Source organism: Lathamus discolor, chromosome 2 (assembly GCF_037157495.1).
Source record: "Lathamus discolor isolate bLatDis1 chromosome 2, bLatDis1.hap1, whole genome shotgun sequence".
NCBI lineage: Eukaryota > Metazoa > Chordata > Aves > Psittaciformes > Psittacidae > Lathamus > Lathamus discolor.
In genome coordinates this window covers 63,101,194-63,125,120 of record NC_088885.1, presented here as the reverse complement: position 1 = coordinate 63,125,120, position 23,927 = coordinate 63,101,194, and the positions used below count along the sequence as shown (strand labels likewise).

Genomic DNA, 23,927 nt, shown 5'->3' with positions numbered 1-23,927 from the left:
GTTCAGAATGGAATTTCTATAGAATACACTGGTTTTGACAATTTTCATTTTAAAAGAAAAAGTCTATTTATTTTCCCCTGACAAAATACACTGCTTGTGCAGAGATTTACAGGCATTCTGCTTCCAGTTCCATCCAGTTACTGCTTTCATGAAGTTCACATTTAATTTCTTTTTAAAGTGTCCTACTATTTGGGCAAATAAAGCCTCCAAATAGATGTTGGAACACAATATACATCAAGCTGCTCATCTTGCCTTTTCCTCCCCTTAAACAATCCCTCTGAGACAATTCCTAAGAAGGTAAGTTGAGATGTGTAATCCTGGAGTATAGCCTTTAGAATTCTGTGCTATTCCACTGACTTGAATTATTTAAAATAAGAATACTGCTTTATGTTTGTGAAGGAGGCAAGAGAGAAAATACATGTGTCAACAGACTAATGGTAATAATAACATCACATCTTGCTGCTCAAGTTGTTTAATAGATAATTGGTGAACACTGTTAAACCTACATCTTACAAAATTAGTGTTAATTAGTTGAAGACAATACTGTTACCACTAAAGCTATTAACAATTCTAAGTTACACTGGTCATGGAATTCTACATAAAAACACAAAGGGTGTCAGAACAGTCTCAGCCATGAGTGTGAAAGCAAAAGCATTTCCTAAAACTTGGTCAGTCTTGCTTGTACTTTTCGCCCTGGGAGATCCCAGCTGTTCCACACCCTGAATGCAGACCTCAGGATGTGCTACTGCTTGGCACCCACCTTTCTGTCCCTCTTAGAGCTGCCCCTCCTCCATGCTTAGTATTTTGACAGCAACTTTTTGACATCTTAGAATCACTGTCTGTATACAGTACACAAGGAATTGAAAATGATGTGCTATTCTTTCCTGGTTTTGTCAAGAAAACACTCAAATCTGACCAGTAAAGAATGTGACCACTGAATATTCCTTATACAGCTAAATATTACTATAAAAAAAATCTAGCTGCCTGCTCATTTCAGACTTTAGAAAGTTTTTGGTTCAGCTTGCTTGTTCTAGGTTAAGCAATGCTGCTGCTCACAACGGAATTAATTTGTGCTTTTACATGACTGATAAAGCTTTGGTTTGTAAGTCAAACCCCCATGAATACTCATGTTCCCCCTCACTTACAGCCAGTGTCCATCCCTCCATTAAAACTACCTAGGACCCTATCTGGCTCTCTAAGATGTTTAGTTTGTGTTGGTTAAGGAAAGTATTGCAGATACTACAGATACGCTTCACTAAAAGACCAGCTGTGCCCTGGTCTTAAAGGCTACCATGGACTTTCAGAGCGAGTAGATAAAAAGCCTTCCACCAAGGCGTGCTTTCGCTGAACTTCTCTCTGCTGCCACCACCACTTCTTTCTGAAGAGATACGGAACAAGGGTTAGGAAAATGCAACTGCAGGTACATGGTTGCCTTATGGAAACCAGATTTCTTCCATATCATTAGTATCATATAGAAATGTGATGAGAAGAAATGCAAGCACAACACACATCAGAATAGTGGTTAATAAAATGATCTGGCAAACAAATTATTTCATTTGGGTAACTGGAAGAAGCTAGAACCAGTCAAATACATCTCTTGCCAATATAAACTGTTCTCAGGATTCGGATCAATACAGATGAAGCTCGAGTGTGGACTGGATTGGTGCCATAGCAAAAGAACACAATTGCTTGGAAAATGGCCTCACTTGAGCTCAGACAAAACCCATCAGTGATGCCTGTGTTTCAGGTGTTGGATTATGCATCCTAACCTAGTTTAGAAACATTCACATTTAGAGGCTGTTTCTCCATTGCATGTTTTAACAGCAAGAAGTCAGACACCAGTTGTTGAAGGCCTATCACACACCTCCACAGCCTGGTCCTGAGGCTTTCTCAGAAAGCACAGAGAACCTCACTTCTCACACTGAGAGGTTATGTCAGAGAACACTGGACTTCACCCAGCTGAACAAGCACTAAGTAACCTTCAAGCTGAAAAAAAAAAAACATTCCTCAGCACATCATGCAAACAGGGACTGATTTTTGGTAAAAATAATGGTCGTCTGAGGGAAAGAGAAACAGGTATGCAGAACATGTCCAGAATTATCTGGGTAAGAACTGGGCCTCTCTGTGCTTGGAAACACTTGACACAGGAACAGCGTTCACTGCAAGTGATAGCAAAAACAGCAAGCCTGTAAATATTATGTGGCTCAGTGCCTGGTTTACTTCAGAGCTGAGCATCCACTTTGCATACAGGTTGGCATGAACAGTAAAGCCAGTTGGCACCTACACTTGATTTACTATGAAAACTTTCAACAAACTCCTAATTCAGATTTCAGGCAATTTTAAAGTGATCTCTTTCAATTCATCTATCAGGTGCCAGAATTGTGGCAACTCCACAGTTCATGCACCTATAAAATGGTTTTAATTATGACTGCAGAGAGTCATTAAAACTTAATTAACTATGTAAAGCCTTTAAGACTGCTGCAAAGGGGTAAAATATATATTTGAGGTGTTGGCTAGTATATGCAAGTGAGCTAGAAAGATGATACGAAGCAACCAAAACCAGTAGTTTTTCTCACCTTTCTTTCAGATTTCACAGTGATAACAGAACTCCCAAATCTTGATAGTTCCTGTAAAAAAACATTATTTGTTATAATGCTGTTGTTTATTACAATCGGACTTTTTTGTTTCTCTCAGTAGTGTATTTTCTGGTTACTTACCTCAGGAGAAATCAGGACATACTGTGCCTGAAAAAGAAAAGAGAAAATAAAAAGTCAGTGGAGAGAACCAGACTAGGAGCATAGACCAGTGCAATAACCTTGGCTCCTAAACAACAAAGTAATTCAAGAACAAATAGGAGGAGCTGAACCACACAGATTCATAAGAACATAAATAAATGTTCTATTTTCTGAAACCAAGTCAAAATGCACTAGATTCTTGTACTGGATGTAATGAATCAGCTGTCATGATGACCTTGTGCCCTGATTTCTCTTTTATGTTTTCTTACCCAGTCCTCTGGACAGGGAGATACCAGTGATTTGCAGTGGTGTGTCACATTCCCTGAGGATGCCTGCTTTCCGTTGTAAATGTAAACACGGCCTGCTGCCCCACCAAACAGTATCGTGGTGATAGCATTAGTTCGCAGTGGGGATGTCACAATCATTTCATCTGCAGATATTACAAGGATGACATAACACATCAGAAGTGCAATAATGCTAAACCGAAACACACGAGTTGGCATTTACGTATCTCTAGATACCACAACTCCTATTAATGATGACTGTTAAAATGTTTCAGTCTCTGACTGAGTTGCTTGGGATTTTAAAGATGTCTCCCCACAAGGCACAACAGAATACTGGTACAAGTCAATTGAGGAAGCAGACTGTGTTCAGCACTTGTATGAATATGTAGGTGACCAGTCTTACTATTGCCAAAAGTAAAATATTTCACTTCTGATCTAGATTCATCAAGCTTTACCAAGTCCATCATCATCCAGGTCACTTAAGTGTATATCTCCTCCAAAGTGAGAAAATCTCCTGTCCCCACTGAATGTGCTCAGCAAAGAAGGCTTGGTGCTGTCTGTCAGATCATATACCAGAGCCAGTCCAGCTTGGAGCAGCACTGAGGTTATAAAGGAAATCCTAGACAGGCTATCTGGGAAAAAGAAGTAACAGAAATGGAGCATCAGACAGAGGAAGTTAGGTTTAATGCATGGATTACGGTTGGACTAGATGATCTTTTTAGGTCCCTTCCAACCCTTGGGATTCTGTGATTCTGTGATTACATAGCATGTAATATAATCTATATTACATGTATATAATCTATGTTATATATTTACAGGTAATACTGGCATTACATAACATACATATGGCACATGTGTGCCACATGGCATACATAAGATATCTATAAAATAAGATCAAACATTATACGGCATTAACACTAATTAGCATAGAAACAATCTCTTAACAATAGTACCAGGCAAAAAAATGCATTCAAGTTAAAGACAGTTTTACGTTTTGACTTTCCTAATTCCTTACTGCCTACTGCCAGAGTAAGTACAAAAATAGCGTGTTGTTTTAATTCCAATATGTAGTCTACTAGCAAATCACTTCTACATAAATAATGCAAGGTGGTAATGCTGATAAACTAATTTGAAGAGCTAACACTAAGGAAAGGAAAAAAGCCAACACTGAAGTTGATGCATAGTAGAGAGGACTCTACATGTAAAGCACTCATGATTACAGATTTTTTTTGTTGTTCTTTTTTTAAATTATTATGCAATTTAAGCTTTTATGGACTAAACTTTTAACTTTTTAACTGTTTTCTGTTCATGCAGAAACAAACATCCCAAAGCAGAAATGGTTTCCAATTTTCAGGACATACCTGCAGTAGGTGCACCCACCACCAAAACTGTCCTTGTGATCCCAGCCACAGACATCACACCACTGGCCAGAGACAAACCCATTCTGCCCATTGCCTGTCAGATTTTTAACACACGTGTGTCATTTCTTCAAAATAACACTTCAAATTATTCATAAGGTCCCACAGTACAGAAGGAGCCCTACCTTGTCTCCAGTTACTGCAAACCAGAGCTTTGTGCTTGGTGGGTTATACCCATACACCTTCCCAACACTCTGTCTGACATCCGATGAGAAGGGATTGCAGCTTGAATTACAATGCAAAATATATTTGTATGTGACAACATATTTTTGTACATTCCAGCTACGATTGCTTCTGAAAGTACCTTCCTCTTTTAGCCTGGCATAACAGTGGCTGCCAAATGCTAGAAATCTGTTTTAGTAATTCCCATCCTTGTTCTAACTAGTTACACAACATTTAGAGCAGACTTAGTCTATATATTTCTTTTATCACCCAGTCCATTTTGTGTCTGGTTTGCTTTTAAAAATGCTATCTATCTCAAACCAGGTGCTATCTATAGGCTTATTTTAAGCATGCTTATCTGTCAGCATTTTTGCGTCCCCTCTCCCCCTCCCCAAGAAAACCCTAGAAATTCTTAAACATTTCTAAATAACAAAGACCTATAAAGGGTCTAAAGACACCTTTCTTTTCAGGAGGGTGAAGGCACAAAAGTATGAATTTAATAAAAACATTAAAGCAGAACAAAGAGGAAACTTCCTGAAAAGCTGGAAGTCTAATCTATTACAAATCTTAAATACTGTAGAAGTAGGGGAGAATGGAGGAGAGAGCAAGGTGTCATACACAACACACCTAGCACAACTCTTCCATGTAGGGCTACCAACCAGCAGCAATGTTATATTCTCCAGCTGGCAGCTGTCAAGTGAAAATCCAAACCAAGCATAGTTTTCTTCCCCCTTCACCATCCAGTTGGCATCCTGTGCTGACAGAAATCCTGACAGACCACAAAAATATGAATTACAACTTGGGGTATCCTGGCATAGAAATATCTGTTAGCAATATTCCACTGATTCATCCTATGACAAGTTTCTATAAGCAAAGTTTCACTGTGCATGATATGGTAACAATTATTGCTAACTTTGCTTGCTCAGTCTGCAACTGTACTGGCTGGTGAAAGCCTTTATTCAACATAGCCTGCTTCTAAATCCTTGCAATAGACTACACAAAGTACATGAAAGCTGGGCCTGCCCTAAACCAGGGACTCCTTGTTAGGGATAGGCTGGGGACAGACAAGCTGGGAAGCAGCCATGTGGAAAAAGCCCTGGGGTGAGCAGACAACTGTGAGGCTCTGACAGCAGAGACAGCCAACAGCCCAACAGCATCCCAGACTACGTAAGTGGGCTCATGGCAAAGAGATTGAGAGAAGTAATTGCTCCCCCTCTGCTCCTCCGTATAATACATAATGTTCAGTCTTGGATACCCCAAAACAGTAAAGATGTTGATAAACTGGAGGGCCCCCAAGATGGTTGAGGCTGGAGCACTAGAGTTGTGGGCACAGACTGAGGGACCAGGACTTAGCTTGGAGAAAAGGTTTTGAGAGGACCTAAGAGCAGCCGCCAGCACCTATAAGGAGGTTAACAAGTAGACAGAGCCAGGTTCTTCCCAATGTACTGGGGTACTCAGTGCCTTCTGTGCCTCTCATTTCATGGTGGGAGGACAACAGACAATGAGCATAAGCTGAAACTAGAGGGGTTCACACTGACTGTAACAAGACATTTTTTTTCCCTATGAGGACAGCCAAGAAGCAGAACAGCTACCCAGAGTGCCTGTGCAACTTCAGCCACAAGAGGTTCTTAAGACTCAACTGGATAAAGCTTTGAGCAATCTGGTCTGACTTCACAGCTGTCCCCTTATTGAGTACAAGACTGGACTAGACACCTTATGAGATCCCTCTGAACCTGAATTATCCTTTGATTAATTAGGAACAAATGAAGAGTCACGTAAAATATGAGATGGTTAATTTACTCAATAAATATTACCTTGGTCACTCCTGTTGAAATAAGAGTAAAATGCAACCACAAATCCTCTCTGCTGCCCACCACCAGGTGCATATGGAGAGCCCACAACCAGATCAGCATTTCCATCCCCATCAACATCAGCTGCCAGGAGGGACCAACCAAGATTACAGTAGGAATACTGCAATAAACAGTTAGTTTAAGCCTGAAATAGAACTGAAACCACCAGCTCCATTGCAAAATAAGCAATTTACTTCTAAAGACCTATTTTTGTCTGCTTCTTATCAAATTACCCTCCCACTCCCTGACTTCAGTATTGTTCTCTTTGGGGCTTTTTTTTGGAGGGCTATACATTTTTCTGTTCATGGTGCTGCCTTCCCTTCACTGCAGTACAAATGTCTTTCCCACATATAAGCAAGTACCTGCTTTCACAATCCCCATCAGTCTAAATTCCTTTTTTTAAGCCCAGGAGCCCCTTTCCCCTTTATCTCACCTCCTGCTTGTGTGGCCCTGTGTTAGCCTAATCAATATACCTGACACGTTATGGTAACATTTGGTTGAGATGCCAATCCTCTTCCCTTGGTGCCAAAAAAGACATACACAGCACCCTAAACAACAGGAAAAGAAAACACAGCATGAGTGTATCTGCATGTCAGTACCAAGTATGAAATCCAAGACAAAGCACAAGGAGTGAAACAGTTCTGCAAGGGCTATTTACACAACTGCATTTTCCTGTCGGAGCCTTCTCATTATACTATCTTTTCCACTCCAAACTTCAGAATACCCACGCTGTAATGGGTACTGCTATAACCAGACAACAGACTAGAGAAGTACATTTTCATCATACTATGGGTAAGGAGCAAGGATGGTATGCTGTGTATTTATAGTCATTATACACACACTCATGTGGCTTAAATTTTGTTCTATATTATTTACTGCAATGACACACAGTGCAAGGTACAACAGATGCACACAATTTTCCAAGCTAATAGGTCTACATAAAAGCATTTATGTTCTTACTTAGGCAGCTAAGTTAGTTTCTCAAATTCTGAAAAGTTTTAAGGTTAATGAATGTGGTTTAAACCATAACATTCTGCCTCTCAGTTTGCACAGGCTGAAAATAGTCAGGGACCATTCCATGGGCTTACCTGGTAAGCTGCAGGTCATTAAGCCTCTGTAACTTGATTATTTTAGCTAGTGTGCCTGTGTTCATTATCACATTTTAGATATCATCTGCTGGCCTGTGACAGCAGTTGACAAGGATCAATAACCCCTGAGGTCCGTTCTAGACTCTCTGTTCCTAAACAAAAAGGGTACACTTGTATTTCATGAATGGCTCCTTACATTTCCAGCACATCAGTGCTGCTAAATTTCAATCTGATTTGGATTTCTAACGTGCAAGAAGACCACTGAAAGAGAAGTACAGATAGTGGTCATTGGTCTAGTCAAAGTACCCATAAAGTTTATAAACCTTTATGTTTAAGTTACAATGTCATCCTGAGGAAGAGCAGAAATTCTCTTTCTCATATTACTGTTCAAAAAAATATGTATCAAATTTTTCTGTTTGGAGAGAAAAAAACTCCAAACCACCCATGTGTGTGGCTTACTTTGTAAGTAAGAAACTGAGATCCCACAGAAGGTGCTCCAATTGCCAGATCTGATACTCCATCCTCATTGAAGTCCAGAACTGCCAAGGCAGAACCAAATCTTCCTGAAGGCTGAAAGAAGAGGGATTGCTCTCATGAAAATAACAGACGTTTTCAAGACAAAACCATCAAAACTTAATTCACATTCACAATCACAGCACAGAGAACAGGAAACAGATGACAGACATCTATCCCAATTCCTAATATTTTCTTAGCATCACTGTTCTTCCAAGTAGTAACTGTCCTACTAACATACTAACTTAGAGTCAACTGTTCTGTTTGAGGATGTGGAGATGTTAAAATATAAGATAACTGAACACAGTATGGTGCTGCTTTGGTATTTCCTCTTCTGAGCCTAGCATACCATTGATGTTAAACTTATGATCTTTGCTGTTAACAGCGTTATAGCTGAGAGCCGCTAAAACACTCTGTAAGACAGAAGCTGTTACTCCACAGTGTATACAAAACAGATTAAAAGGAAATGTATCTCATCTCTCTCTATTCTATTCTTTCTAAATAAAGATATTTTCTACAGAGGATGACTTTCAATATTCAAAAAGATACCTTGATCCTGCTTCTTAGTTACAAGCCAGTTACTCTTAGTAAAGACAATGATTTTGTGAAGTTATCAATTAATGAAAAAATGCTTCAAATTAATGGACATTTACACTGAATTAATCATTTTAGATTTAAAAAGACAGGAAAGAAGGGAATATCATGGTATTTTCTTAAGCGCAGGGACCTGAATGACCTATACAGTGACTTACAGAGACATTATCTCAGTTTTATTCAAGGGCAAATTGTGTTCTAATTCCCACTTATCTGGAACAGTAATAAAAGTGATCCTACAGGTCACCATTGCTTTAACTGTTCCTGTGATTTAGGTATTTTTCTTGAAAAGCATAAAACATCTTTTTACCAGGAGAGGTATTTCAGGAATAGCCCTCATACATATCAATGATACTGCTGCTCAGTCAAAATTTATCACATTTTCAGGCAAAAATATTTAAGTGGCTAATATGACCTGATCCCTCACCTGATGACCCTGTAGTATTTGGTCAGCTTTCTCATCTAGATCCATGTCCTCTGGTGGCAACCCTGACTGGTTGCCATAAACCACATACACCCGTCCTATCTGAAAATGGCCCAATGTGCTGTACCCTGGGGCTCCAACCACCAGATCTTCATATCCATCCTGGTTCAGGTCAGTTGAAATCATTGCCCTGTACAGCAAGGGAGTCAACAAAAGCATAGCATTAGTTTCCAGGCTACCGCAACATTAGCAGAAAATAAAAACTTCTAATTTTTTGGGATAAACTAAGACTTGTTTTTTGTACTTTTTATACTATATATATGAAATTAATGCCTCTGAGATCTGTAGGAACTGCTTTTTACTTACTGACGCAAGGCATCTGAGAGGAATCAGAGCAAGGAGCACGGAAAAGGGCTGCTTGCATATGACACAGAATACAAAAGATGAAATTAAATATTTTTTTAACTGAACTTCTGATTTAACTGATGGAATTAAGAGTAGAAAAGCGAAGGGATCACAGGTTTCAGTAACGTTGGAGTTTAGAGAGGGAATGTGGAGAGAAAATAACTAGCTACTGTTACTTTGGCTGGTGTGAAGTAAGCTCAAGAATTAAATCTTCAACTTTTGAGTCAGAAGAAATAAAGCAAGATGAGTAGCAATGCAAGTTTATTTTATTATTCTTCCTTTCTGCAGATCAAGCCAGCCCCTCTGTCAAGGTGACAGAGCACCCCTTTTTCTGTGTCCTGAATCTACCTTTGAACCCTCTACTAGTCCTGTGTTTCCAAAAACACTCGCTAGGCACCATCAGTGGTCAATTCAGAGCAATTAACTCTGCACAAACATCAACCCACAACCAAAAAGGAGTAACAATGTCCCTATACTGTTCAGAAGTAGAACCAGGCCTGGTTCCAATTTTGGTTCCTTCCAGTCCAAGCTTGATCACACAAAGAGCATTGAGCTCCTTCGCTAAGGAAGGAATGTAAAAAACCATGAAAAGACAACCCTTCCAAAGAAAAAGGTTATCTGACTGGAATTCACATCTGAATGGGAATTTTGCTCTTGATACAGTTTTATTCAATACCAACACAAGAAATTTATGTTAACATCTGAAAGAAAGGTTCTATAGGTTATCTATCTTGTTCTGGACAGATGATGTAAGCCATTCAGCCAGATTTATATACTAACTAACTTGGACAATCACCTTTAAAGAGTATCCAAAAAATAAACATTAATATTTTCAAGGATACTCAGAACTTTCAGAAATTAAGAGGGAAGTGGGAGGAAAAAGATTACCAACCATCCAAGTCTAGCATAGGGTGAGGTCAGAAAATACGAAGCTGTTGGCTTGTAGATGTGGTTAGAAGATTTCTGATGTGTAGCTCTCCAGACATTGGTTCTAAAAGCACGGTTTAGCAAGCGGAAGGAATTCTGAAATAAAAACAATAAAAAGACACAAGAATGGTTAAAGCACAGGCTGAAACTCTACAACACTATGGAGCCCTTCGAAAAACAAGTCAACAACAGCAGAAATCACCACGTTGATCTAAGTGAAATCTGATTCAAGTCATAAACATTTTAGAAACAGAAAAATCTGTATGTTCTAAATGGATCACTGCTAATTATTCACTGCTGTGCTTTTCTGGGACTTCTCAACCCCAAAAGTGATTTTATGATCCTTCAAAGTGTAAATACTAAAGTGTGAATCTAATCTCACTATACAATGAGCAAAGTGTAAAAATTGAATATTTACGATGTACATATAAATATATGGTGCTGGAGTCTCCATGAAGGGAAGCCAGAGGCTATTGTTAACATCCAGAAACCTTGCTCCATTACACAGCATTTCAGGCAGAAATTAAAGCAATTCTACAAGGAGCTAAATTTTACCTCTCATGTCTGTCACTTCTCACTTACTTTTACCCAGGGTTGTATGTTGAAGTGAACTCCTCTCTCTGTATAATTTATATTCTTTTCATGTGTTTCTGTAAGCAAGGAAGTTCTATTCTTCTGTTGTTCATGTTTTGATTGTTTGTTTCTGCTAAAATAAAGAAGGCAGTAATATAACAATTAACATAACTAACGACTTGAATGTTTTATGAGAAAGCTACGAGAAGCAAACATATTGTATGCAATCAGGTGTCCTTTCCTCCCATGTATAAATGGAATTCTCAAGACATACCAGTTAAGCTGGTTTGAGATGTCTGCTAGAGGAATACATACACTTGTATCCTCAGCTACAAACACCTGAGTTCCATTATTTCTATATATAAATCAGGAGAGAATTTAGCTATGGTAAGGGTGAATATCAATCAGTAGGTTCACAACTAGCAGAACAAAGAGTGACAACAAAATAAAAATGTGAAGACCTAGTATTTCAAGTGCTAGGTAAATATTCTTGTCCTTGGGATGAAAGGTGAAAGTCTTTCCTAGATTCTGCACAGTTTCCCTATATGAAGCTTACTTATTCATGTTAGAAGAATCTCAAATTCACACACAAAAAGATAAAAGATCTCTAATTTTCAATAGTACGCTGTCCACATTAGCAGAAGACTCTCATCAGTAAATCTCTGAACCTTCAGAACAATACTTACATGTAGTTGTCCTTGTGCTCACTTGTGCACTTTATAAACAGGGGGTTCTCAGGCAGGAAGCAGTCACTAAAGAAATATGCAGAATGCATTGTAAAGCTTTTCCCACAATGGAAGTGAAAAACTAAAAATACAACTTTTATCCTTACTGATTCCTCTGTTAGAAGTCGTTAGTTTTCTCAAGAAACCCTGCTTATTCAAAATCAGATCATTATAATCTTTAGAAAACCCTTCGATATTTATTTTAATGATCTTGATAAAGTTCTGTATGAATCTCATGTCTTTATATAACTCTTAAAGGAAACTTACTGTAATATGTTATGCTAATTATATTAAAGCACTTTTAATGAAAGTGTCATTCTAGAACAAAGCATACAACAGATTATGCCATACTGTATTTCAAGCATCATTTCCCAAAATAGATGCAGTGATGTTTTCCATACAAATGCATGGATTAATTGCCACTGTGGGTCTCATAAAGTTATTTACAGTAAGGTTACACTTGTAACACAGAAGTACAAGGTTAGAACTTCTATAAAAATACAATATTCTGAGTACAAGCCTGAGCTTCCAACACTAGAACATGTACTCTTACTCTTTTTAATCTTATCATCCTTAAGTGTCTGAAGGCATCTTCACTGGCTGATAACAGCAGTCAGAAGGTGCAGCCACAGCCACAGCTCAGACTGCCAGGCAGAACCTCAGGGCATGGCTATACAAAGTTTAAGCAAGCCTTTGAGTATGTCCCCTAAAATGCTCCAATTTTTCCCTGTGGAGTATCAGCTGGGCATACCAGAGCCTTCCCTGGAGAAAGAAGTGTGAACATGTAACAAATGCAAACTCAAGGCCTGTGTAATCCTGTGCACAAGGGTAAAAGACAGCCACAGAAATCCCTTAGTCCAAGAAGGATTTAATGCTCAGCACCATTTCTACAAAAGAGCCTGCCTTCAGAAGAACAATTAAATGTGTGTCAGAACCTGGCTACTGTGTTTCATATTGCAGGAAACATGCTATACCTGGTTCCATTCTCTAGCATATGGCTCGTCAGCTCAAAAATATTGTTTGTCCAGAACGCCATGTCATCCACTCCTCCAAGGAAATACTCATGGAACTTCTCCACCAGAAATGGAGATTTACTAGCATATGTTGGAAAAAGCTAAGAAGCAAGCAACACTCTTAGTAAGATGGATTACACGGTCTTCTTGCTGTATCTTTGTTTTTATAAGGAAAATGGAAAACCAACCTTCCCAACAACAAGCCTTTCTCCATGCCTAAAAAAAATAAAAAGATAATCTTCAGAAAAAAAAAATGGCTTCATTTAATATTTAATTATTTCAACAGTTCTTTTTAAGGCTGCTGTATGGTAAATACTATGCAAGTCATTACATTTCCTTGTTGGTTGTTAACATGTTTTTAGAAGCTGTCATGTGAGGAGTAATGATATTAACTTTATTGCTCCCTTTGATTTGAAGGGATTCAGAGGGTTTATAAATGCTGCACAACTTGGTAATTAACTGAAATAAAGGATACAGCTAAGCTGTATAGGATATTCAAAAGTAGACATTGCCAGATATCAAAAGGCTCTTTTGACTTATTCTTGGACTTGAAAGGATTACATAAAGTGTGGGTAAGCCATTTATTTAGGTATGTACATTACTCCTTCAGTACATGCATATTACATTGCAACATGGCACAAGGCAATGGCACTTGAAGACACAGCTGTTCTCAAATAAATAAGCATAAGTATGTGAACTACATAAATGTGTTGAAGAACTAAGATGCTGAATCTGTGGTGTAATAATGAATTTAACAGTCACTACGCAGTCCAAAATTGTATTCCAGCTGTTAAAAAAATCAGGTGTTTTGTGATTTGAGAGTCTAGCAGGTAGTTTATATTTCTGGCCTCAACGTGCAAGGCATTGCAAATGAGATTAGCATAATTTTCCTATGTATGTTTCACTTATGAAAACCCAGACAAAGCTATTCAACTTACAGTTCAAGAAACAGCAGGTAAGTACAGTCAATAATTGTGCTTTCAGTTATAATCTCTCTTCCATAAAATTCCTTATAGATAGCTGCTAGGTCTTTGACAGGTACATACCTAAAACCAAGATGAAGGTATTATAACAGGAGATTTTGCACATCACCTGATAAAAGATTACAGTTTGTGTAATAACAATAGCCTGTATTAAAATATTCTAAATTTCAGAAGACTATAGAAGGTCATGAACCCTTACAAATGCCAGAAACAGCAGACTATGGGTGCAGTTATTCGCTGCACAACACTCTCCTCTTGTTTAGCTCAAAATCAGAAACCTGTAGAAGTGTTTCCCTGCAACTACTGCTGGCAAAGTTTCCACAGTTCCCACACTGGTTCCCTGGCTTGGTGATCACATAATCTTGGAGGATAGCCTCCAAACTTCTGCTGTACTAAACTTACTCCTAGCCAAACAGACATTTCCTCCAGCTGTTCCTTCGGCACCTACATGAACTACATCCTACCTAAGCAAAATTACTCAAATGACGTATTTTATCAGCAGAAAAAAAAAGCATGTGAGTTTTTATTTCAGTTAAAAACTGAGAAAAAAAAATCTAAACCTGCTTCTTCTTTTTACACTTTTAAACCTGACTGAATTGCACAGCATCTATAACCATGGGCATCCTCAACTTCCAAAAATTTAAATGGAAATGTAAGTGAGATTTATTTAACTAATTGCTAGGACATTCCAGAAACGTTTTTCACTTATTATTTTACATATAATTACTTATGATTTCCTTCAGAGATAAATAATTTAATCTTTCTGGCAGTGTTCCTCCAAGTAAATCTCTTTTTGATACTGTCCTTGCAGTTTTTCATGTTGGGGAACAGTAAATACGCATATAAGAAACAACCAAACTCAGAAAAATTCCAATAGCCACAAGGCGCTTTTTTGAAAGAAAGATAAAGGACAGCATTTTGTTAAAATGCACAGTAAGTGTGCAGAGTAAGCAGAAATAATTATTAAAGACGGTAACCTCACTATCTTACCAATTCAATGCCAGGTAACTGAAGTCCAGCTCAAACTGACTCAGTACATCTCCTCCTGTGGATGGAAGAATGAAAAAAAACCACAAAGACCAACAAACCAAACTCGTGAAGTATCTACCATGGATAATAGAGGCAACAAAGCTATATATGGCTATGCTATCTATGCATATATGACAGATCCTCCAGCTAAACATTTAGAATACATAAATGGTTTACCCGAACGCATGCTGTATATATTATACTGCCAGAGGATAAGAATAATGTAAAATTTGGAATCACAGTAGTGATTCCATTTCAACTTTAGCATCCTTTAGCCTGTGTTTTGGCTTTAATGCAAGTCTCCATATGCCCCATTACATCTCCTGAAACGTGGAGCATGAGGACAGTTACAGCAGGGCTTTGAGGGCTATGGGGGAGAGTGAGAACACAGGGTTCATTTGACTCATTCTTGGCTCCTGCATCAAGACAAGGTAAGTGCCATAATCACACACTGTGACTTTGAAGAGGCCTAGTTATTCCAATAGAAGAATATACAATCAACAAACAGAAACATTACCAAAGTCACCAACATTGTGAGCTTCTGAGTATGAGCCATGAAAATCAATCTGTAGAAGGAGAAAAACAAGAGAACTGCCTGTTTCTTTTATGCATCCTTCCATACAAACATATGAGCTGAAACAAACTGTTCTAGCAGACCTGAGGTTTACAGATCCCAAACTTGACCAACTTTGTTTTGATGGAGTTTGTGACATTACATCTCTTTGAAAATCTTCCCGAAACAGGGCTCCAAGCTTTTCTTTTCCCTCCCTACCAGAGTCCAAAGCTAAGCTATCAACTCCAATAAATTCAGTTATATCAACAAATAAAATAACACAGGCTTACTTCTCCCATGGCCTTTAGGAATCCTTGGTCGATGCCCAGGCTATGCCAGCTAACATCTGCCACCATATGTGAGGCAATTCCAAACAAGAAAGCCACCAGCTTCTCTGTAGCCTACACAACAACAATCCACTTGTAGTAATGTCAGCAATTTTAGTCCTGTCTTCAAGAAGAAGTAAGCGTTTTATGTAAGTGCATTATAAAAGGATATAGGTGAGAAATTCTTATAATCCAAGAACTCAGCATGACAAAATGTTGTCCACTCATTCCCTGATGCCGGAGTCACTTTTTGTGACTTGAGAAACTTTAAGCATTTTAGACAGTCCAAGGCCACAGAATTACATGGCTGATGTTGGGGAAAATCTGCGTACCACAGGTTAGATGTGTACTAAGGTGTTTCTCTGGACTGGGGACAAACAGTTCCACTTCAAAGGAGTGAACCCCTCTGTAATCATGAGCGTTGTGCAGGCGCACAGGGGAGAGACACACATTCCTGTGCAAGACCTGTTCACTGTAAAAGTGTCTGACTGAATCATAGAATAGTTTGGGTTGGAAGGGACCTTAAAGCTCATCTGTTCTCCTATTTATGTAGCTCATATACCATAAACAAGAGCAAATCAGGACTAAGTTGAAGGTTTCTTGAGTGAGAATTCTAGAAGACACATGGTTTTCAAGTGGCAATCACTCAACCAGATCTGATAATAATGCAAAACTACCAATCCCATTTGGACAAAATTTGGACCTGAGAAATGTATCACAAGCACCAGACCACACTAGAGGTAACTGACAGACTTCATATGGAAACCACAATGTTTATGTCTGGTAAAGATGAAAACAGGATTTCAAATTTTCCTATATCAGCAGACACTTTAATTTAAAACCATGCATTTTTTCCTACACTTTCCAAACGACAAAATTACAACAACAAGTGAAGGTGAAGAAAACAGCAGAATGCAATGTTAAAAGTTAATGAAATTTTCTTACCACTTCCCAAGGCTGAGGATAATTCCTTCTGATGTAGTGAATACTTGCATTGAGAAATGGTGTCCAGTGAGTGTCTTCAGACACATCATGAAATATTCCTATTGCAATAAAATTATAGAGTACTTAATTTAATCGGGGGGGGGGGGGGGGGGAGAGAAAAGGAGAAGAGGAGGAGGAGAGCAAAAGAAAAAGAGGAGGAAAAAAAACATTTGTTTTCTCCATGGCGGAAAAAAAACCAAAAAACAAACCAAATGAAAAACTTTTGTTCAATTTCATATGTAGAGATGATACATTTTGAAATCCACTTATATGAGAAAAGCCAAATGAGATATATTTTTATATGATTTATACTGTCAAAAGAGATACTAGATTTACCTTCTATGGGTTTGAAGCATCTGAAAATTTTTTCCCTGCTCCCTTTCTCTGTGCCTGTGAGCAAGTACAGTACAACGAAAAACTGCCTTCCAAGTGAACAGGATAAGGAGAGCTAACAGAGAAACTGCTGACTAAATGAATGCACCAAACTGTTTGGCAGAAAGGCTGATGGTCAATGCAGACCACTCAAAATACTCAGTGCAGACAACTGAAGCTTTGGGACAGGTATCGGTTTCCACAGGGCAAACGAAGGCTATGTCATCATCATCATTTTTAACAGAAAGGCAAACTTGACAAGATACAGTCAATACAGGAGCAGAAAGACAGCAAAGGAAAGCAGGAAAAATCAGGTTTTCCTCTGAAGCATCAATTATTACTCTCACTTGGATTTCTGCAGAGGAGATTATGTAGGATCTAAAAGTGACATTGCCTAAAAATTTCTGCGTACCTACATAAAAGCCAATTACTTACAAAGTGCATTTAAAGTACCTACATAAATGGCAAAGTGGTGCTGACATGACAAGATCAAGAAGCACACTATTAAACTCTCTAAGGGGGAAGATGGTAGGCAGGAGGTTAATTGTTTGAATCATCAATACACTATGAGGACAAGTATATGCTCACACAGAACTGTGAAATTGTAGAAGGTTAACTAACTGAACTAGGTAACATAAGGATGGGATTTGCTAGACAAAAATTCATTGTTGATAGAGCAGACTTCTACATCTAAGCTTATCTCACACCTGGAAAGCTAGTATGGATGGCTTTGTTCTTGATCTAGAGGCAGCTCAGATCTGCAGAGGTACCTATTTCTTCCACATTGACTAAGGAGTGCAAGTGTAAAACAAAGCAAGACATACCCCAGCTTAGGTGAAGGAATGTGGTCTGGAAGCTGCTCTGATCTCTGGCCTTGTATAAGCCAGAAGCCAACTGTTACAACGGAAAGATGAGGTAGATAAAAGCAGCCAAGTTAAGGTAGGAATTAAAGAAATCCCAGGAGAACATCTATCCTGAAAACAAGGCAAGTGAGTCAGAACTTTGTGACAAGATGTTAGCGGAGCCAGGGAGAAGATCAGGATTGATGAGTGATGGGAGACAAAACCAGCATTAAATGCCAGAGCAGAGGGGCAATGTGGATGTGAACTAAGCACCATGACATAATAGCAGAGAGGATCCCCCATCCAGCAACCCGGATGGGCAAACTTGCCTATCAGGACACAAATCAAGCAGCCTATAGTTAGCATCAACAACAGCATCAACAACCTAGGACCACAAAACAACAAGAAGTCTAGCTGCCACTGTGGGATTTGAGACTCCAAGAAAAGCAGGCAATGAGAAAAGATGGGTAAAGTTTATTTGGAAAAACACGGGATTGCATAGTTTGAGGCAGAAAAAAAAAAATACCAAGATAAGTGGAGGCACTGGCACTCAGCAGTAAAACATATAAAAGATGAGGCAAACCAAAGATCCTAAGAACACTTTGAATTTAATAGATCTGAATTTGCATGACCCACTAAAATAAACCACCTCCTGTACTTTAGACTCCCAGTATTCTCATACAAACTATGTACCATTGCCTTGTCTCTGGTATCTGCCTAAATATCCTAATAGCTTGTTGCTGGAGGACAGGCTGTCTTTGTCCCATTTGCTAATTGCTCATTATCCTGATTTACCACTTCAGTAGCGAATATCCTGGAGCAAGACCTAGCTAGCTGTTTTATAGCTTCAGAGCTGCTGGAGAAGCTGATTATGATCAAGAGCTGACCTACAAAAGCTGAAAAATGAGGGGACCACCTGCAAGTCAAGACATCCTTTTTACAGCCATTCCTACAGAGTGCTAAATTTGTAGTGCACTCTTTAGATCTAGAAGCAGCAAAACTAAGACTGATATTAATTGCAAACATGAACCAGTACAAGACAGAAGACAGCAGTCTGGAAAAGGAAGGCTTTAAACGGGGATGTTACTAACATTCCCTGACCAGCAAGCCCTACGCTATTTCATTTTGGGTCTTTTTTTTTTTTTATATCCTTCTATCATCTTTGTGACTGAGTTGATAGAAACAAATACTTCCTAGTACAGAAATCAGCTCTAGGCTTTCTGCTAGACTTTGAAAAAAGATAATTTTATCCTCTCAGTTTCTCCCCAAGACAGTACTCAGTAAACTGACCTAATTCAGTCAAACAGCATCCTTCTATCTAAATCCCCTACCCATTAGTTACATTTACTCAAAAGTTACTTTCTAAAAACATTTTCAAACTTACTAATTTCTTATGAAGTTCTACAAAAAGGCTCAAAATACTAACACAAGTGCTGGATGTTTTTGCAGGAAGGTTTTTTTGGCCTTACTACATTTCTTACAACACAACTATTTTTAACCCTACTAAATTCAATAAGATTTTCACATAAAAATACAGTTGTTACAATATGGGATTTTTCTTACCACTTTTGCAGATTGGAGGATAAAAAGCATCAGGATAAATGCTCCCAGCCTGAAATGCATCTTGGTGGTTTAGTAATAACTGGGAAAAGCATGGGGGAAAAAGGAATCAGAATGCTATTGCAGAGAACAAAAACAGAGTTTACTGCCAATATCTAAGATAAAATACTGCGAGATACAACTATAATCTTGGTAAATGTTATTTCAGTGTCATCATCATCCTGCAACATTCTCTCCACCCCCCCTCCCCCCAGTAAAAGAAACTAAGCTGATCAGTATACACAAATTTGAGAGGGCATTTAGGCAAGTATTCATACAATCTAACATAGATGCTGGTGAAGTCACCTTCTGAAGGTGCTCTCCTCCTCCTGGACTAGATAAAAAGCCTGGGCTGTTAACTTTCATCCTTTGAATCACAGCATAGCTGTCCACAGTGGACAGTGTGAATACTCACTTTGAGTGATCTCCTACTTTGATAAAACACGGAGTTATCTAAAATGGTCTTCTTTACATTGTCCTAAGACGCATTAAAAATGTTTTAAACATAAAACACATCTGCATTTTGTATATGTGTTTATGAAAACTGCCCACATGCTTGTAGTCCTCTGCTCGGTACGGCCCATGAAAGAAAAACTATTTGCACCAATCAGAAATCAGTGAATTATATATGTGGTGGACAACATTCAAACCTTGCTGTCATTTTCCTGACTTTATGTTTATGAAATTGCCTTTCCAAAAGTCCTATACCGATTCTTATAATACAACTACTCATGGAGGGTTTTACTTCAGAAGACAGGAAAACATGCAAGAAAGCATTATTACAATTGCTACATACTTGCAATAGTATTTAGGAGTCATGTAATTTTCTACAAAAAAGATAAAAATACAGCCCAGGCACAACATTTACACACAGATTACTGAGAATAAACAATAAATGAAAGGCAAGAAGACAGACCAAGAAACATTCACAAGAAAGGTATACACAATTAAGCAATAATATGCTTCCTACCTGTCTATAATTAACATTCCTTTCGTGCTTAATGAAAAATTCCAGAGCTCTATGTGCTGAAAAACAACATATTGAAGTATTGATTTATAGGTACTGTGGCCAGGCCTGCGTTTTGTTAGAAGCATTATCAAAACCAGAATAACTGCATTGTTATACCTAAGCCAAGTCACAGAGGTGCATGAAACCTGATTTCTCAAAATACTCTGTACTTGTGAGAGGGTGTCTTTTCTCATCTACTGAGCTAATAAGGAAATGCTGTTTCTGTGGCACATCTAGGCACTGAGATCTCATCAGTCTCTTGAATCCCCAGCTCCCAAGCTGACCAACAAAGCTGAAATCATAGAATCATAGAATGGTTTGCGTTGGAAAGGACCTTAAGATCACCTACTTCCAAACCCCCTGCCATGGGCAGGGATGCCTCACACTAGAACATGATGCAGGGAAAAGAAACTCCCCATGTCCAGAACTAAGCTACCACAGTGAACTGACATGATCACACGTATACAGTATGAATCACAAAGTCCTAGCTATAAAGGACTCATATGAATTGTATTTAAGTTTCATTGTTGCCCTTAACATAAAAAAACGTGCCTCAGGAATCAATGCAGATGTTTTAACAGTTTGATTAATTTTTAACAGGTATGAAAACCTACAAAAACCTAAAGTCAGCAAGGTAAATAATACTATTTATTCACTGAATATCCAGACATTCTTACTGACAAAATATTTATTAAGTATAACAAGAGAATGAAGCAAACTGACATGAATTTCATGAAGTCTCCTTCTAACAATGTTAGATCCCAGAGATAATCCATTAACACTCCTGTAAAAACACCCAACATTGCCACTAAAATTATTCAGTTGAAATTGTACACATGGGTTATCATCTTGCCTTCCCACACAAAGTTTTACTTCTCACTTGAAGCTATTTACAAAGACTGCTCAAGATAAGCCAGAATATGCTGTATTTCATTTGATCCTTACCAAATAAATCACAAAAAAAAAAAAAATCCCCAAACCCACTCTCATTCTGGAATAAGATCTATACAAAACTGTGTCGGTTTGAATGTTCTTTCACTTTGAATTTTATCCAACAATCTAAACCATCCTTACTCAAATATATTAAGGCACCTCAAGGACCAATCCTGCACCAAAACAGGAATAACTTAAAAATAATAATAAAAAAGCCATCGTTTTTATGCTCAGCCATTTCAACACACATCTCTATTTCCAGTCTGGGAGAGTCTCAGTCTGGTAGTTTGCTTTTTGTGTCTCACATTCCTCTGTCCTTCCCCCCAACTTCTCTCATTACCCACGTGGGCCCAGGTCCTACAAGTTCATGTTTACATTGAATATTATGACGGATCCCCACAGTTCCACAGAGCGGGTCTGATAGGAGCCCCTGGGGAGGAAGAGCCTCCCCACTCAGACCTGCCCCCAGCCACAAGGCCGTGGCCAAGTAGGACATGGCACAGCTCTGCTGAGCACACTGAACATGATCCACATTTTGATCAGGCAGAGTTTGTAACCGTTTTTGAAAGTACTTTCAGAAGCTTGTCCCTGATAGATTTCAGTGCTGGTTTTGAGTCGGAGGAGTTCCTTTCTACAGTTTGTTGTGGGTTTTCTGTCTTGGAATACTCACTGTTTGGATTTGGCAGTAACTTTCAGCATCTTACCATCATGGACTTTTATTTGCACATTAGTTAATGCACTGACTTCAGCAGCATCAGAGCTGATCCCAGTTTAATGTTCTTTTCTGACAAATGAACAAACTCTGTTGTAAACTATGACCAATAGTTCAGCGTACACACTACTTCTCAGAGACACCAAGATCTTTAAATCACATAAATGCAGGTTTCCTGCAATGTGCTTGAGTAGAAAAAATCTTACTGCTTTGGAACAGAGCCATAAGCTCTTGTTTCTCTTTGTCGATTTCTTGCAGATACACTCTATTCTTCCAAATCTGTTATTCCAAGTTTTCAGAAGCCCATACTCAGTAATTACAGCACAAACATTGCAAAGATGCTTGTGCTTGCCTAACCTCAGGCACTGTGATTTCTCCTACCAGTTCCTATGGGTTTCTTGACACTGTCTGGAAAAGCAAACGGCTACAGGATACTGACCAAGGGTACAACACTCAGCAAGGGAACATAGTCTCAAATGAATGCCATGAATAATCCCAGCCTTTAATTTGTTCAAAGTTGCATGTATTTAGTATTTAAAGTCTGAGAAGATTACCTGAATAGAGACACCACCATACGTTTTACCATCTGTCATGTCTTACTCTCTGTTTGTTGAGCAATGGATTTAGAATCAGAAACAGAAGAGCAAACAATTAGAACAGTCTATTTGAGTAAACACTTCAGAATGACCTCACACTACCCAAGAGTGTTCTTGCAAGAACTACAGCAGAAACCAGGTATTAAAAATAACATATGCAAACAAGAAACTCAAACCAGGAATATTCCCCCTCTTTGATGTCCCCTCAGTTCTCTCCTTCATTCTCTATAAATCTAGGCTGTTCAGGCTACAGATAGCAACCTACCAGGAAGAGATAGAGAACAGTTGTAATTACGTTAACCATAGATACAAAAACATTACAGCATCTGATCTACTTTATGCAGGCATGGCAAAATTAGTACACGGTGATTTGAAAACAGAGCTGCCACAAATGGTCTGTGTTGTTCTTTAGTTTAAATATAACAATCCCATGAACTGCGTAAACTGTTCCTCTTCTTTATCCAAACCAAACCCTGTCTGCCTAAGACTCACAAACATTCCAGTTACATAATGCCTGTTCTAGAAGACGGAAAAGTACGCAACTAAATCGATTCAAGCATTTTGCTTATAAAACCAACAAAGTTTCGAACTCTAAAATCAAACTACTCATCTATTCCATGTATAATTTACTTTTTAATACAAAAATTATACAGAATGCTCATTACTTTAACATTATTTCCTCCCTTTGCTTTCCAGTCAAATCAGGATTTACTTCTCTTCCCAAGAAACAAACAAACAAACAAAAATACACGGAAATCCATTCTGAATATCTTACCTATTTCAACATGTGTTGAAATTCCACTCGGGAGACACCTTTGCCAGAAATGGCAAAGTATAACCAGCAGAACAGACCAAATCTTCAAACCACCCATGATGCTGGCTCAAACTGCAATTTTTTCAGAAGCCTGTAGAAGTAGCGCTGCGACCTTTGAAATGTGGGTTACGGAGCATGCCTTTTCTTTCAGATATATTGCTGACACAGCACGTAAATGACTGCTGTATTTGAACGGCTATTTTAGAGCAATGCTTTTCTTTACCTCAAATTAAATGATTGAGATATATAAAAAAATTAAGTAATCTATAGGTGTTCCCCCACCTGTGGGATTTGGACAGCGTAACTGCCATCACTGCACGGAAGTGAGGCTTCTGTTAACATATAAAGCACAGCGAAGAGCATCCTCCCAGTTTGTCCAGTTCATGGTGCACTTGCCTTACAACAACTGCGTCAGTTTTCACAAAAACTTAAAGCCAACGGAGCATTAGTAGAAACACACTAGT

The 23,927-nt window shown here is 38.5% G+C and overlaps 1 protein-coding gene across 2 annotated transcripts; it reads right to left on the bottom strand.

The window, feature by feature from the left end:
• Window positions 1-456: 456 nt before the first annotated feature.
• On the bottom strand, window positions 457-23,810 carry GPLD1 (glycosylphosphatidylinositol specific phospholipase D1). 2 transcript variants are annotated; one of them, XM_065667210.1, is made up of 25 exons: window positions 23,425-23,810; window positions 20,370-20,425; window positions 19,364-19,442; window positions 16,548-16,645; window positions 15,567-15,677; window positions 15,241-15,289; window positions 14,685-14,739; window positions 13,650-13,757; window positions 12,900-12,927; window positions 12,673-12,812; window positions 11,660-11,725; window positions 10,983-11,103; window positions 10,366-10,496; window positions 9,072-9,258; window positions 7,997-8,107; window positions 6,923-6,997; window positions 6,414-6,570; window positions 5,227-5,368; window positions 4,563-4,662; window positions 4,381-4,474; window positions 3,475-3,651; window positions 3,005-3,165; window positions 2,718-2,744; window positions 2,577-2,627; window positions 457-1,378 (listed from the first exon to the last, which is right to left on the bottom strand). In XM_065667210.1, the coding sequence occupies exons 1-25, from the start codon at window positions 23,519-23,521 to the stop codon at window positions 1,301-1,303; spliced, it is 2,499 nt and encodes an 832-aa protein (XP_065523282.1). In that variant the 5' UTR covers window positions 23,522-23,810; the 3' UTR covers window positions 457-1,300. The 2 variants fall into 2 exon arrangements, with proteins under 2 accessions (XP_065523282.1, XP_065523281.1); XM_065667209.1 differs by having other exon boundaries at window positions 10,983-11,106; window positions 23,425-23,809.
• Between the last annotated feature and the right edge of the window lie 117 nt (window positions 23,811-23,927).

Bases quoted from the DNA above. Each gene is read 5' to 3' on its own strand.
- GPLD1 (XM_065667209.1), bottom strand. From the start codon at position 23,521: ATGGGTGGTTTGAAGATTTGGTCTGTTCTGCTGGTTATACTTTGCCAT. The intron at 13,758-14,684 runs GTAAGATAGTGA...TCTTGGTTTTAG, and splicing joins AGTTACCTGGCATTGAATTG to GTATGTACCTGTCAAAGACC. The intron at 12,813-12,899 runs GTTGGTTTTCCA...CTTGCTTCTTAG, and splicing joins AAAGGCTTGTTGTTGGGAAG to CTTTTTCCAACATATGCTAG.